The following is a 15,363-nucleotide window of genomic DNA, read 5'->3' as shown; positions in this document are numbered from 1 at the left end:
AAATATTCATTTAATCTGGAGTCCTTAGCCCTGTACCACAATTCTCAGTATTCCACATGTGAGCTCCCCTTTGAACTGCCTTTAGTTTCTCAACATACTTTTTGAAGGGTGAATAACCATGGAAGGACAAACTATTCCAGAATATATCAAATAGCATCACCGTAGCCTTCCATTAGAGCAATGCCTAGGTCTTTAATTACCAGTTTTTACCCCACAGTCAGTGCCCCCTTGTTATTCAGAATCCCTTTTCAAACTGTACTGGTAATTATTGAGAAACAGACAGTTCTCTAGAACATAACTCAGTACTGGAGGCAAGATTCATCTGCTTCAGCAAGAAGCACGTGAATTTGCAAAAGAGCAGGCTTTGCTTGGTTGGGTTTTTATCCAAAAAAGCTTGGTCATTTGTCACATTACTGAGCCTTTTGCAAAAACTCCATTATAGTAAGCAGTATTTCTACTTTGTACTTACCAAAACAAAGATATATATAAAACCACTTTTTTCCATTTGAGAAAGTTGTCAGAGTTCAAACTCAGCATTACCTTTCTCCACGAGTTGCTTCCACCTTTTAGCCCATTCTGTGAGCTGCTGAGCATAGACCTTCTCTATCCGTGCCCGTTCATGAATGCAATTCATGAGGTCATTGCAAAGTCTGTGGCCATCATCAATTCGTTTCACTGTCCTCTTGTAATTCCCAACCTACCAAGAGACAAAGACTTAATTTCTGCTTGAAAGCTCTGAAAACAAGATAAATCTTTAATTAACAGAAATACTGTAAACTGAGAGTAAGAGAATATAGGAGGAAATAATCAATTATGGAATCAGGTTCATTCATCTTAAATCAATTAATCATAAAACCTAACTGAAACATTAAAATTAATCATAAATTAATCATAAAACCTAACTGCAACAATGCAGCAAAGGCTGCAAGTTGCCCTGTAAAAGAAAGTTGTTAATTTTAAAAGTAAAAGCTTTATTACATTTTATGAAGTCTGAAATGTAATTTTGGGCAATCACCACAATTGTTCTGCATTATTATTTCTTAGTAATGCTCTAGATAGTGAAGAAAATTAAGAGAAATACTACAGTATTCTTTCCCTCTTCAATATTCATTATCAAGTACCTAATACCTTAATTTTATGCTGTGTTTAATCTTTCAGGATTAATAAAACTGCAGAGACATGCAAAGGAGCATTGCAACATATCTATCAACCATAATAATAGTTTTTAAGAATGCAGTCGCTGCTGAAAAACCAGATAGCAATTATTTCCAAAGTGTACTCTAGAATTTAATGTGGGAAGATACTGACAACAAGGATGTGTAGTTACCATACTTAGAATTGTAAATACTAAAGAAAAAATCCCCCACAGTTGCTCAATGTACAACCTGTAATAAAATGAGGACATGGAGCAAAATGTACATCATATAATGAACATCCATTATATAATTAACACTCCCCTTTCACTCTTGTGCACACAGCTACGTGGAATAACAAATCTAAATGTCTGAAAGGGAAGAAAGCCTTACACTGCTCCGAGAGTCACATTTCCACTGAATTCAAGGTCACTCAGGCTGGCTTTTGTAAACATTAAACAAGACCTAAGAACTCTGTTAAGAGAACTTGCACAAGCTATTAAATATCACAGCCAGTTTCTTATCTGCCCAAACCACCTGACTGAAAAACAAAGATTAGCAGCAAGGCAGTAGATTAAATATTCAAATACTCAGAGTGTGCTAGTCATTTTTTACATTTGAATCATATCTGCTTCACATCTAACAGAGAAAAACATCCAACTTTTAGGTTCACATTTATTCAGAATTTTGTCAGCAGATGCACATGCAAGCCATTTGCTTGAGAAAAATGGTATACAGAGGAATACTCTTAAAAGTGGATAAAATCCCTATACTAACTGCTGGATGAATAAATGACTATGCTATAAATACAGACATATGCTAGGTCTTCTCATTAAAATCGGGGGAAAAAATAAAATCAAAACCATAAATGGTATGACAAAACCATTTCTCTTAGTGGCTTCAAGGAATTCATCTGAGCATGTTTCTTGGTTTGGACTAGATCCATTTCAACAGATCAAAGGAATTTAGTTAGCATCTAAGTAAGGCATTAGTTAGCAGTCACTGATTTGTCTAAAACACGTAAACAAATGCATACACACAGCCCCAGCCCATTTAAACATAAACCACAATATAACTGAAGATAAGAGCTACCAGAGAGAGTCAATGTAGCCATGTCAACTGATTGCATCTATTACCAAGAAAGTATGAAAAATAACCTTCTATTTTCAGGATAAATGGAAGTGGAGAAGTAGGCAGTTATACATATGTAATCAAAGTGTTAAGGGAATTAAATACCTCCAACAGCCTTTGTAATGAAAGACAAATCATTCATCTACTCAGAATTACTCCAGCTGTAGATTCACAATCAAGCAGACTTTCAAAACAGGTTATGTTAGCTTGGCACAACTACTGAAGCCTTATATTAGCATCAATTTGTGTCTCCAGTTGTGTACCCAGGGATTTATGTCTGTAGCACAAACATTTCCTTTCATAAATTCTCACTATTAAATTAGCATTTTAAATGGTAATATTGAATGAGAGCTGGCTGCCTTGTGGCATATTTAATCCTTTCATTCTGAGCAAACTCTAACCTCATGGTAACATCAAGCAGTTGCCAAATTTCAGGCAGGTATTCAAAAAAACTGAACTGAGTTTACCTGTGACCATTCACTGTTATCACATAAGGGCACCTTTAAAGAGCTGCATGCACACCACAGATAATTCACCCACCACCTCCTCCTCTTCCTCACAGGAAGACTGAAGGAACTCAGCATCACAGTTTAAAATCAGTATTAAGAGGAATCAGGCCCACAATAGTAGAAAATAACCTGGTATTGCAAAGAAAGCCTTTTACACTGAAATTTGCCCTATCAAGAATGCTAGAATTTTGGAAATGCAGCATTTTTTCTGTGCTCCATGACAGAGAACATAAATTATATAACTTGGCATATAACATTTTGAAAACTTAGTGGCTTCTTTTAAAAATTGCATTTTAAGTTAGGGACACTGCAATGAGACATTTTAGACATGTGGAATGTGCAGCTTGTCACTGCAGGACATAAGATTTGAGACACAAGGTCCTTAGGCCATAGAGCCAAGTAAAGGGAAAATAACTTCAGTCTTTAGGTTGTCAAGGAACTACTAGATTAACTGTAGAGAAGTTAAAACAATAAATAAAAATCTAGAAACACACTCAAGACACCCTGAACCCTGAAAAACATGAACTCTTATACATTCTTGATTCAAGACTCTTCTCTCCAATTTCTGAGGTAAATGGTAAATTCTGCAACACTTCCCTCGTCCCCTTCACAAGAAGTATTTGAGCAAATTAAAAATGAAGAATTCTTTTATTTGTAGCAACTCACCAGGAACAACACAAACAAAAAACTCCTGCGCTTCTTTGTTTCAGCCAGAGCCATTTTACATAATGCCTGGCAATTTTCAGACTTCTCAATTAGCCCTGTACAGTACACGAACATACATAATTTTGCTAGTTAGAATAATTTCCTGATCATTCTGAGCATGGCACTATTTCTTGCTAGAGAGCAGACAACTGTCTAAGATAAGAATGAAGTTATGACATGAAGTTCTAAGTCTTCATGTCCTGCACATAAAATATTTGTTTCAGAAAAGTAACTTGTAAGACCACAAACTTTCTTACCATTTCAAGTAGAAAAATAGATATTTAAAAACTATACCATTTTCATTTTAGCATCAACAATACATCCATCTGAAAGAGACAGTTTATTACATGATAACAAATTCACTTGCTGTTTACCCTTAGTTATCAGAAACACTTCAAAAGGAAATAATCAAGAGTTTATTTTTTAAAAATACCATTATAATGGTCACTTTTTGGATGCAATCAGTTCATTCTGGGAAAATTGTGATTCATAGTTTTGTGTCACTCTTTCTACCTGTTCTAATTTGAATTAACCATCAGTTTTAACCCTTTTCCACTGCAAAAAAACCCTGAGTTTTGCTGCTAATAAATCTCACTTGATCCTATTTTGCCCCATTTATCTCTTACAAGCACCATAGATGCTGTCAGGTCTCCATGTAGCCTAACCAAGAAAGCATTCCTTCTGATTTTATAACTTCCTCTCAGGCAAGAGCACAGCAATGTCACCTCAAATCCTCTGCCAGATCTAAGATTTAGGGAATCTGTAAGGTCCAGAAAAAAGCCCAGAGGCACCCTCTGATGAGGCATTGATCATCCTACAGCTGGCAGTGCAGGCAGCTTGCCTTTTACCAAGGGAGCCAAGCTCTGCCACTGATAGGTCTTGAGTGGGAATTCATCTAAGAGTTTGCATTATTCTAACATTTCACAGCACTAAACACAAAGGGAGAGTCTTAAATTATATAGGCTCTTCAATGCAACTGTTATACTCTTTTTTTATTTTAAGGCATATTCATAGAGCAGCACAAAAGCCTAGAGTGTTAAACACACCTTGCAGGTTTTTCTGGTACACTGAGAGAAAAAAGAAGAGTATTCTCATTTGTTAGCAGCCCAGAAGGTGGCAAACATTCAGCTGTTGCTAAACTCCTCTTAGGTAATTTCAGCACACCACGACAAACATTATACCACAAATACTTCAGGAGTTTCAAATGCCTGAAGATAGATTTGTCAACTCTTTTTCCAAGTTTGCAGAGCTTATTCATAACAAATCAGCCTTTATGAACTGAAACCATTCAAAAGAAACTCAACAAGGTATTTTTAGGGACAAATACTCCTAGGTATGAAACAGAATAATAAGCTTTAAAGGTTCATAGTCAAACCCACACATACCAATGGCCAACACAGGGACACACTATTTCCAGCATTCCATTTAACCACGAGGAAAATTTCTTTGCAGCTACGTCAAACGAGAAGTTTGCAAACATTTCAACCAGCTTAAACATCTACAACCACTGTGTGGTTTTTATAAATAAGAATAATTATCTTGGTGCATAATTAGCACACACAGTCCAAGCACCTATGAGCATTATCTCTGAGTAAGTTTAAGTTTATGCATACAAATTCACCCCTGGTTACAAGAAAAATCCTGAGGAAGCTCTTAAACACACAAAATCTTAAGCCAAATACACCAGTAAAGCAAACACTGGCAATGTAAATGAAAAATATTCCATTGCTCAAAGTTAGAAGGAGATTTAAAAAACAACTATGTGACAGGAATCTACTATTGCAGAATCCAAATATTTTTATCCAGAATGTTGCATTTGGGTCTTGCTTTGGTTGGTTGGGGTTTTTGTTTTGGGAAGGAGTTTTTTAGTTGTTTGTTTTGTTGGTTTTTAATGTAGTTAGGAGGGGGCAGGGGACAATGGCAATGCAAACAGAGGCTAAATTTAATTCATCCATACTACACAGGGGATCAACTTCCACTTTGAGAGGTTGAAAGTCTTATATTGCTAATGGATTGTCAGCAAATCCTTCAGAATGCAACAAAAGCCCTGTGTTCAGCACTTCAGAATGCACACCAGGTCCTGTCCTCCAAGGGAATCACTCACAGGGCTAAAATAATCCCAGCTGCAGGTTTAGCAGCTGTTCAGTGACTATTTCTGTTTGGGTAAGTAGGTGTTTGAAACGCCCCTGCAATAAATGGGCTCCATGCTGCTGATGTTAGCAGAAAGTCAGGGAGATAAGGAAGCACACAGTCTGTGAGGGACCTAGAGCTCATTTAAAGTAAGTGCCTCCACAGGCAGGGGAGCTGCTCCTTTTGATGTCTTACCTTGCAAGATATGCATACACTCCCACTTTGATCTCTAGGAACACTCACTCACTGGCTTTCTTACCCTCACAGGTATGTAACTGAACAAGAGCATTGGTCTCATCTGGCCCAAGGCATTTTTCTTTTAATAGATCCCTGATTGTGATTACCAGCATAAGGCAGGAGCTTAATAAACAGAAAGCAAACTTTATGATGCATTTTGTTAATTATTAATATACCAAATTCTTTCATAGACATTCCAAACTACTCCAGCAGGACAAGGCCAATAGGTCTCATGCCCACTTTTCATGTTTAACTAAAGCAACACAAAGTTGGAACTAACCAGTTTTTGGACTGGTCTATTTTTGGATGCAGAAAGTGCCCTAGATGATTATGATGCATTTACAGCAGTCATGCAAATGCTTAAACTCCATATGATAGCTGAGAAAGAAACAGAAAGGCTTTCAAACTGTACCTTTTCTACTTTCCCTTGGAAAACCTGCTGCCACCCTGCCTCAGGCAATCAGCAAAAATCTTTGATTACCCAGAGCACAACATCCTTGTCAGCCAATCAAAACAGATGTCAGATTCAAAACAGGAATCCCTTCTTGGAGCATATCAACAAGATTCCTCAGTCTCTAGGATTTCCACACCCAGAGAGAGTCATGAGCTTAACCAGACACATGAAGGTACATTGAGGCTTGACAGAAAAATAAATTAGGAGAGTGAAATTTCCATCTCTTAGGCAATTTAAGACACTACTACAACTGAAACTTTGATGAAATTCTTCAGTGCCATTGTGGGAATTACCCTTCAGAAAGTCTTTTCTTAGTATTTTGCAATCCTTTGTTCTCTAAGCAAGCTATATTAAAACACATACAAAATTCTCAGACTTCTAAGGTACTTTTATGAACTAAACACCTAAAGAAATTAGAGGAGAAGAAAAGGATTTGTTCTACTGAAAAGGATTTGTCATCCTGCTAGAAGACAAAAAGCCTTAAAGTAGTATCTTGGTTTTACCAAATATGAAAAAACCACTTCCATTTAATTAAGAAAGCTGCTGCTATTTCTTTGGCACACTTAACAAACATGGATGATTCTGAAAGCCTGGGTTTTTTTCACTCATATCAGCTGTTCTGATACAAGATACTACCTCTGCCTGAGCCTTGACCTACCCACATTTTTTGACTGCCAGATCTACAGTAAGCCATTACCATGAACACAAGTTCAAACAGCAACTTCTCCAATTCCCTTTCAACAAGACAGCAATTTCCCAACCACAAATCAGAACCTGATAACAATATCTATGTTGTAATAAAAACTACTAACCTTTAGAGGAAACAAGTTACTATTTGTATTGTATTTCCAGCACTGAACTTAACTCTAAGTGCCAGAACTGGAAATTTCCATGAACAGTATTGAAATAGCAACTTAATAAAAGAAGTTTAACAGATGAAGTAATCTGCATTGACCTGCTCCATGGACAGTCTGAGCATGTGCAACCAGAGAAGGTTAGAGTAGTAAATCTACTACCAGGCAACTACAGACTCCAGATTTACATTTTTTAGTAGGAAACCATAGCAAAGGCAGTGACAGTTCCAAAAGAAACTAAAGCCTTCTAGAGTCAGCAAACTGACAGAGAACAAAGTGTTTCACATCCTAAAGACAATGAAATTTCTGTCAACAGCAATGTCAAAAGCTTTGAAGGTCACTTATCAACATTTTACTAGGTGTAGTTCTCATTAGCTCAACAGAACAACCAACTTTCTACAACTAAAAATGTTTTAGTTTCAACAGATAGACAGTGATCAAAAACCAGCTTTGACAGTCAGTTTTTCAGCTAGGTCCACAGCCAGCCACCTCACTGTCTGCCAAATGCCTTTAAGAAAAAGATGGGCTTTGCAGCACAGTTCAAAGGTAAATAAATCTGAGCTATTTTGGAGTGTGAGGGAACAAACTCGAAAGCTCACCCTGCCAGACTGACACTTCTGTGCCACAGCCAAGTTCAAATACATTCACTGCTTGCAGCTGTGGCACTAAAACATATCAAGGTGGCTTTTAACAAACTGCAAGCTGACTTTAAAAACAAAGAAAAGATGTACTGTGTCAAAAATCTTGAAAAACTTCTAACAGGAGTATAAATGTCAGAATCTGTAGTAACAAAACAACTTCCAAACTGATTAGGAGTTCTTTACTTCCTGTGACCTGAGGCATGAAACACTCAGCTGGCACTCCAAAGGCACCACAGCTTTTCTAATCAAATCAAACAAAACACATTGATCAAAGCTGTTTAACCCTTTTGAAAAAGATTAAGACCAGAATTCAAAGTTACAGTCCTCAGAAACAAACCAATCAATTCAGAACATATAAAATAGGATGGGTTTTAGACTAAATAGCAGTCAAATTTAGTTTGGATAGATGACTCCAATCCAGAAGTATCATGGGATGGCTTGGGTTGGAAGGGATGTTAAAGATCATCCAGTTCTACCTCCCTGCCATGGGCAGGGACACCATTCACTATCCCAGCTTGCTCAGAGCCCCATCCAGCCTGGTCTTGGACACTGCCAGGGATGAATCACAGCTGCTCTGGGCAACCTGTGCCAGGGCCTCACCATCCTCACAGGGAACAATTTCTTCCTGATATCCAATCTAAACCTCCTCTCTGTCAGTCACAGGCCTTGTCCTGTCACTCCAGGCCCTTGTCCAGAGTCTCTCTCCATCTTTCCTGTGGGCTCCCTTCAGGCACTGCAAGGCCACAGTGAGGTCACCCCAAAGCCTTCTCCTCTCCAGGCTGAACAATCCCAATTCCCTCAGCCTTTCCTCCCAGCAGAGCTGCTCCATCCCTCTGCTCCCCTTGGTGTCCCTGCTCTGGCCTGGCTCCAGCAGCTCCCTGTCCTTGCTGTGCTGGGCCCAGGGCTGGATGCAGCCCTGCAGGGGGGCTCAGCAGAGAGGGGCACAGGGGCAGAATTCCCCCTGCCCTGCTGCCCTGGGGCTCTGGGTGCAGCCCAGCACACGGGGGCTCTGGGTTGGGGCAGGGCCAGCTCTCACCCACAGCTCCCCAGGTCCTTCAGCCAGGGCTGCTCCCTCTGCTCATCCCCTGCCTGGATCCATCACACACAGGGATGTGCCCAAGACAGGGGCAGCACCAGCACTGGGTCTGGTTAAACCTCATGAGATTCCCATGGGCCACTGCTCAAGCTTGTCCAGGTCCCTTTGGATTGTCACTGCACCCTCAGCTTGGTGCCATCTGCAAAGCTGCTGAGGGTGCCCTTGATCCCTCTATGCCATTAATGAAGATATTAAATACTGGTTCCAGTATGGACCCCTGAGGGACACCACTTGTAACCAATGTCCCTTGGGATTCTGAGCCACTGATTGCTTCTCTCAGGATGCAACCACCCAACTAATTCCTTTTCCATCCAGCAACCCACTCACAGAATCCATGTCTCCCCAACTTGGAGAGAAGGATGTTGTGGGGGACCATGTCAAAGGCTTTACAGCAATCCACATAAATGACACCTGTACCCTTTCTCTTGCCCACTGATGGAGCTGCTCCATTTGAAAATGCCACAAGGTTGGTCATGTCATGCAAGATTTGCCCTTGGTTGTCTCAAATCACCTCCCTGTCCTCCTTGTGCCTTATCAGAGTTTCTAAGAGAGTCTGTCCTATGATCTTCCCAGGCACAGAGGTGAGTTTGACAGGTCAGTAGTTACCAGAGTCCTCTTTCTTACCCCTTTTAAAGCCAGGTACAATGTTTCATTCCTTCCTGTCATCTGGAATTTCACCTGATTGCCAAAGCTTTCCAAGCACCATTGTAACAAGAACAATCTTTGTGGTTATACATCAAAAAAGAGAAAGCACAGAAAAATCTATAAAGAAACCAACTAATTGCTATACAGAAGTCCAAAATTTCCTTTTCCTAGGATAAAGAAAGGTATAAATATCCTAGGATAAAGAAAGGTAAGCTCATGCACTATACATTAGTCTACTCACATTGCTTATGAAACAGACTGCAGTCCTGACCTTTTGGAAAGAATACACAGACAAGTCCAAGGAAACAGTAAGTAGTAGCATTTACAAAATTATGTAAAATAAGTCACCAATAGGACAAACACAAATAAGTCACCTATAATAACGATCAAATACATTTAAACAAACCTTCATGAAGGCCCTCATTTAAGGTAATTGCCATTTCTGATCATCCCTTTATCTGATTTAATTCTTTGAGTTAAAATTTGTCCAAACATAACCATCCTAGTTTACAGAAAATTTCATTCTTATTCACTCAGCTTTTATTCTTCCAGACATGATTATTTGATGGAAGACAACAGCTTGGTACAGAACAGCCAGCCAGAAATCATGTTCTACTGCCAAGTATACGATGCACAACACACATCAAAATATCCCAACACATATCAAAATATCCCTCCAGAATTCTTTTTTCCTGCCTGCCTCCTCATTTTATTTTGAAACACTTCTAGCAAGCAAGCCTGCTCAGGAAGTTATCTCAGCATCAAACAAACCACTCAGTAAAACTGAGGTTGGAAGGACCCTCTGGAGATCAGGTAGCCCAATCCCCTGCTCAAAGCAGGTGTGATAGCTCAGATTGTTCAGGATCACAGCCAGTTGAGAGACACCTCCAAGAGCAGTAGTTCTCAGGGTTCTTCTTCTACCCCTTTTAAAGCCAGGTACAATGTTTCACTCTTTCCTGTCACCTGGAATTTCACCTGATTGCCATGACTTTCCAATTATCACTTTAACAAGAACAATCTTTTTGGTTATACATCAAATGGTCTCACAGCCTGTCTGCAGCCGTCCTACAGAGAACCCCTACAACAAAAAGGGTCAAGGCTTAAAATACACTGACTTCAAAAGAGTTTCTTTATAAATAAGACAGATAGATTTAACATAATAGTAATCATCTCCTCAAAAAACTGTACTCAACAGATCCTCACTAGCATTAGGCCTTTTAGAGAATATACTGAAAAACATGGGAGATCTGCATCAAAATGTAATATGCTGTCACCACAAACAGCACAGTTCAGCAGTCCAGAAAAGCTTACATTTCAAAGGAAGTACAATATCAGATCACCAAAATTAAGCTGTGTAACATAGGTCTCTGGTAAATTCAGACAGGTTCCCCCAAGTCATTTTCATGTTTGCTATTGTTCAAACTCAAAAGAGCTCCCTCTCAAATGGCAGAAGTTTGTCCTACTGAATACAGCTAATTTGGAGAGAGTACTTACCTCCAATTGTGTCAGTACTGACACTGCCAAACGTTTCTTTTTACTCAAAGGCTTGTTTTTGTAAAAATATTTCTGCTTTATGAATTTTCCTTTCTTCAGGGCTTAAATTATTACAGCATCTGAAAGTCTCTGTCAGATTGGGGCAGTACAAATTGCTGATATTACAAAGTACTTCATATTATCTTTCTGTATGTATCTGTATGTTCTGTTTTAACACTGAGGTAAGAATATCTTGTCTCAAGAAAGCTTATATTTTTATCTAGATAAAAAGACGAGACAGGCAGTACATCCACACAGTATCTTACTTTTGTAATTTATGTACATTTACAGTAGCTTGGAACAGTTAATTCAGATTTAACACTGATCATTTTACAAGCTACTCACATAAGGCCTTCCTTGACAATAACAACTGACAAAGGTTCAATTCTGAATTCCATACCATACCCAAGTGGATGGTGCTCAAGTTTGTGCGCATTAAAGCCCTCAAAAGAAATAGGTCAAAATCCAAAAGGTAATTTTAACTCTGAAGGCTATTTCTGCAGATCACAATAACCAATGTGTCTTGTATTGTAGCTCTCTCCACAACTTACAGTGCACAAAAATCAGATTTTCTACAATACAAGTAAAAAATAAAATCAAAATATTGAAGAGAACATTTGGATTACCTCCCAGAAGCTATCACTAGAAACTTCTACTCCAACGGAATCATCGTATGAGCCAGACATTGTTATGTATGAAGAGCTTGTAAGTATTCAGAGCTTAAACACCTTCAGAATCTGTAAAAAAAAGAAAAAATATTATGAGCATTATTAATGGAGTTTTGAAGTTATGAAAAAAATTATCTTAAGCAACTTCATTCAGTATTTTGATATCTAGAGATGCCAAACAGAAAGAGGTAACCACACAGTGCATTTTGGAACAGAAAACTTCTACCCCACAGTTTGTAGCTCTTATCCTGACATAAGTTGTCCAGAAAACACTCAATGCATCTGCTTATATATATCACATTTCACTAGACTCTTGAGTTCATTTAATGATAATTTAATGATAAAATATAATTTGATGTTATTTTATTTAATGATAAAATTTCCTATCATAACTGAAAGAAAAGATTGAGCAGTGAGATGCTTACTCATTAACTACTCCACTTTCAAAGCATTCCTACAAGACAATCAGCTGACCTTTGCTTCTGCAACAGTAACCTGCACTGAGTCCTATTCCTTTTCCACCGGAAATCTGTTATACAACGAAACCCACTGAAAATATTTAAGGCCAAAATTTGTTGATTTAAAGAAAAATAAATGTCTTCTTGTCATTGTTCTATTTTAGCAAAACAAACAAACAGAAAACCCATCAGCTCCAAATTCTGAGCTTTATTAGAAATAAGTCATTGCTTTAACAATTCAGGCATTTTCACTTTTATAGACACAGTTGCAGTGAAGAAAAATATAATCTATCCTCATCAAAGCAGATGACTCTATGAATGACTGGGTATGAAAAAGGTTAGGGTTACCCTAAGCTAACATGCAAGATTAACATCAAAAACATTACTGAGACAAAAATCCAGGCACTTGCATTCACAAATGCAGTTTGTGGGCTGGAGACCAAGAGGTAGGAGAGAAAGGAAACAGCTGCCTCCCAAAACACACACACAAATCCCTCTCTGATCTCTGCAGGTATTTCACCAGGTTCCCCTGTTTGGATGTCTCCTGACAAGTTTATCTTTAATACTACCAGGGATATATACAGGTAAATAGATTTTATCCACCCCTTGGTGGATAAATACTTTTATCAGCAGTCTGTAAGTTGAAGCTCCCTCCTTTTTTTGTCTTTTCAATCTTGCTTCCTCTAAAGTACCATGGTCCCTCCAAAAGGGGCTGAAAATATCTCCAAATCTGACCTTGCTGCCCAGTGGTTATGACAAGCTGCTGAGAGAAACAGCACTGAAAGCCTCCCAGGCAAGGAGAATTCAACACTAAATTAGCATTTCTGGGATACACTGAGAATAACCATGCCATAAGGGTAGGCACTTGTCCACAACAAAACCCAGCTACTGAAACAAAATAGTTCTTTGGACAGTTGCAGCACAAACATAACAAAATTACTCTGGCTGGGAAGAAAAGATGTTTCTCCTTATCATTTGTTCACCCAATTCATTTATGTAATGCAATTCACAAAAAGCTTACATAACCTTAACGCTGAATATGGAATGAAAAACCACAACAGGAACATCAATTGTTAGAATTCTATTTTTAAAAGACAGCCAAAATATATTAAGGGTTCTACAAAATGGCAAACTAGAAAGGAACATCTTATACAGGCAAATTATTTTTATATATTAGTGTAACAATCTTTAATTGTGTTATTAGTAATTACAAAAAAACAGCTTTTCCACCCGTGCTTTTACTGAGTCAAGAGGGAAAAGTTTAAACACTATGCAATTGCCAGTTTCTCTAGCAGCACACCTTTACATGGAATGTGTTCCTTCCAGATAAATTTTATCCCTTGCAATTTTTACAATACATTGAGGAAAGCAAAGATTACATCTGTGATAACACAAGTATATTTTTCCACATCCTTTTTAGACAGCTATAAAGCAGTATAAGGAGGAAACCAAACTGCAGTAAGCTTGCAACTAGCTGGACCAATTCATAAGAATGGTTTAAAATTAAACAGCCGGGCATGCCATGCAGAACGAGGCAGGAATGAGGTTCCGAAGGTTGTTGGGAAGGGTGAGAGAAGTTTTTCTCCTCTACAGCAAGATCTTTCAACCAAAGTGTTCACTGCCTTTTGGAAAAGATCCGTCTAACAGCTGCAGAGTTCAGCAACTTGGAAAAAGAAAGTCTGAAGTATAAACTTAAAGTTTCAGCCCATCCCATGTAGTCATCCATCCCACTCTCCCGAACCACACTAGTAGTATTTTTTCCCTCCAACTACAGATAAAAAAGACAATGAAAATGTTCTGAAGTAATAATACAGCATCCACTTACCTTTAACAAAATAGCTTAAACTATATCATTCCTATAAATTTACTCTGAAAAGTTACATGGAAAGACTGAAAAAGTTCAACACAGGAACATTTTCTTAAAGGAACAGGTTGTGGTGACTGGGTTTTAAAAAAACCCTTTTATTCCTCCTCATCTAGAACTACATAATACATGGAGTTATCCTTTTTTTCCATAGAAGCATTAAAACGATCAGCACTCAGGAAATACTGATGGAACTAAGGTTTTAATGTGCCAAATACTATGCTGTGAGAAAGTATGAGCAAGCGTATTTAGGGAAACATTGTGAAGTCATAGCAACAACTGGTACAGAAAAACACTGTTTTTACAGCCCTACTTAAAAATAAACTGTATACTGAGATAGGAACATTAAGTGGTATGAGTCATGCTACCCTCACAAAACAAAATTATTACAGAAGCCAGGCCTTTAGCACATTTTTCATCAGGGTTTGGTCCTCCTATCCTCCAAGTGAATTTGCAGAGGTTTCACAAATAAAGTTCACTGCACTTTTTTTTTTTTTTTTTTGTTTTGCATGGTCTTCCATTTTACTATAAAAGAAAACCTATGAACAACTACAGATGTCACATAAAATCTAGAAAATTTAGATGGATACACCAAGAAAGATGAGTTCTGCACAGATTCTCCACAAGATTCACCTGCATAGACAGAGCTGGGGGTTCTGTGGTCAGCTGGATTGCAGCAGAACCAATAACTCCATAGAAAGCACTGTACCCACACCCACTTCCTATATTCTCACAACAGTTTGGCTTCATCCACTCTTTTTCTCCTCATTCCACAACTCCAGGCACATCTCTTCAGTACCTTTTCCTTGTCCCCCAGCTGCTAAGCAAACAGTAGCACAGTGCTGTGGCCATCAAAAAAAGCAGCCCAGAGAAAGCCTTACCAGTTCAGAGCCCCTGCTGCCTTTTGTCACAAGGACACTTTAGCCACAAGAGCTTATACAGGCTAAAAATAAGCCACAAAGTCCAAGTGCAGAAAGTAACTCCATCCTAAACAGCACATACTGTAATAGCTACGGAAATGATGCAAACAAACAAGGCTCCAGTTTCTTGGCCCTGACTTTTAAGCAATTCTTGTAAATTAGGATACATTGATCTTTGCCACAAGGAAATGGACCTCAATAAATAAATGTGGCTTTTTGTTTTTAAGCTTCCTCTTAGGGAACATTCTAGCCATGCTTTACGCTACAGACCTTGAATTTCTTCCTCACTGCCAGTGCCCCACTGTGTGAAAAGAAGTGCTATAAACATCCTGAGGGCTTAACACACAAGGATTTCAGAAAATATTAACTAATAACGAGCAAGCAG

The 15,363-nt window shown here is 38.4% G+C and overlaps 1 protein-coding gene across 7 annotated transcripts in view; it reads right to left on the bottom strand.

The window, feature by feature from the left end:
* Nucleotides 1-15,363, bottom strand: part of PACSIN2 (protein kinase C and casein kinase substrate in neurons 2) — a 55,936-nt gene that overhangs the window by 15,848 nt on the left and 24,725 nt on the right. For 6 of the 7 annotated variants that reach the window (XM_059471675.1, XM_059471674.1, XM_059471679.1 and 3 more), the window contains exons 2-3: nt 11,695-11,805; nt 541-697 (exon numbers count right to left, since the gene is read on the bottom strand). In XM_059471675.1, coding sequence (XP_059327658.1) covers nt 541-697; nt 11,695-11,754 — 217 coding nt within the window. In that variant the 5' untranslated portion in view covers nt 11,755-11,805. Of the gene's footprint in view, nt 1-540; nt 698-11,694; nt 11,806-14,019; nt 14,126-15,363 lie in introns of those variants that run through there. The other variant, XM_059471676.1, reaches the window with a different exon arrangement.

The sequence above is a fragment of the Ammospiza nelsoni genome, chromosome 5, assembly GCF_027579445.1.
Source record: "Ammospiza nelsoni isolate bAmmNel1 chromosome 5, bAmmNel1.pri, whole genome shotgun sequence".
Taxonomy (NCBI): Eukaryota; Metazoa; Chordata; class Aves; order Passeriformes; family Passerellidae; genus Ammospiza; species Ammospiza nelsoni.
This window is presented reverse-complemented; position numbering and strand designations above follow the sequence as displayed.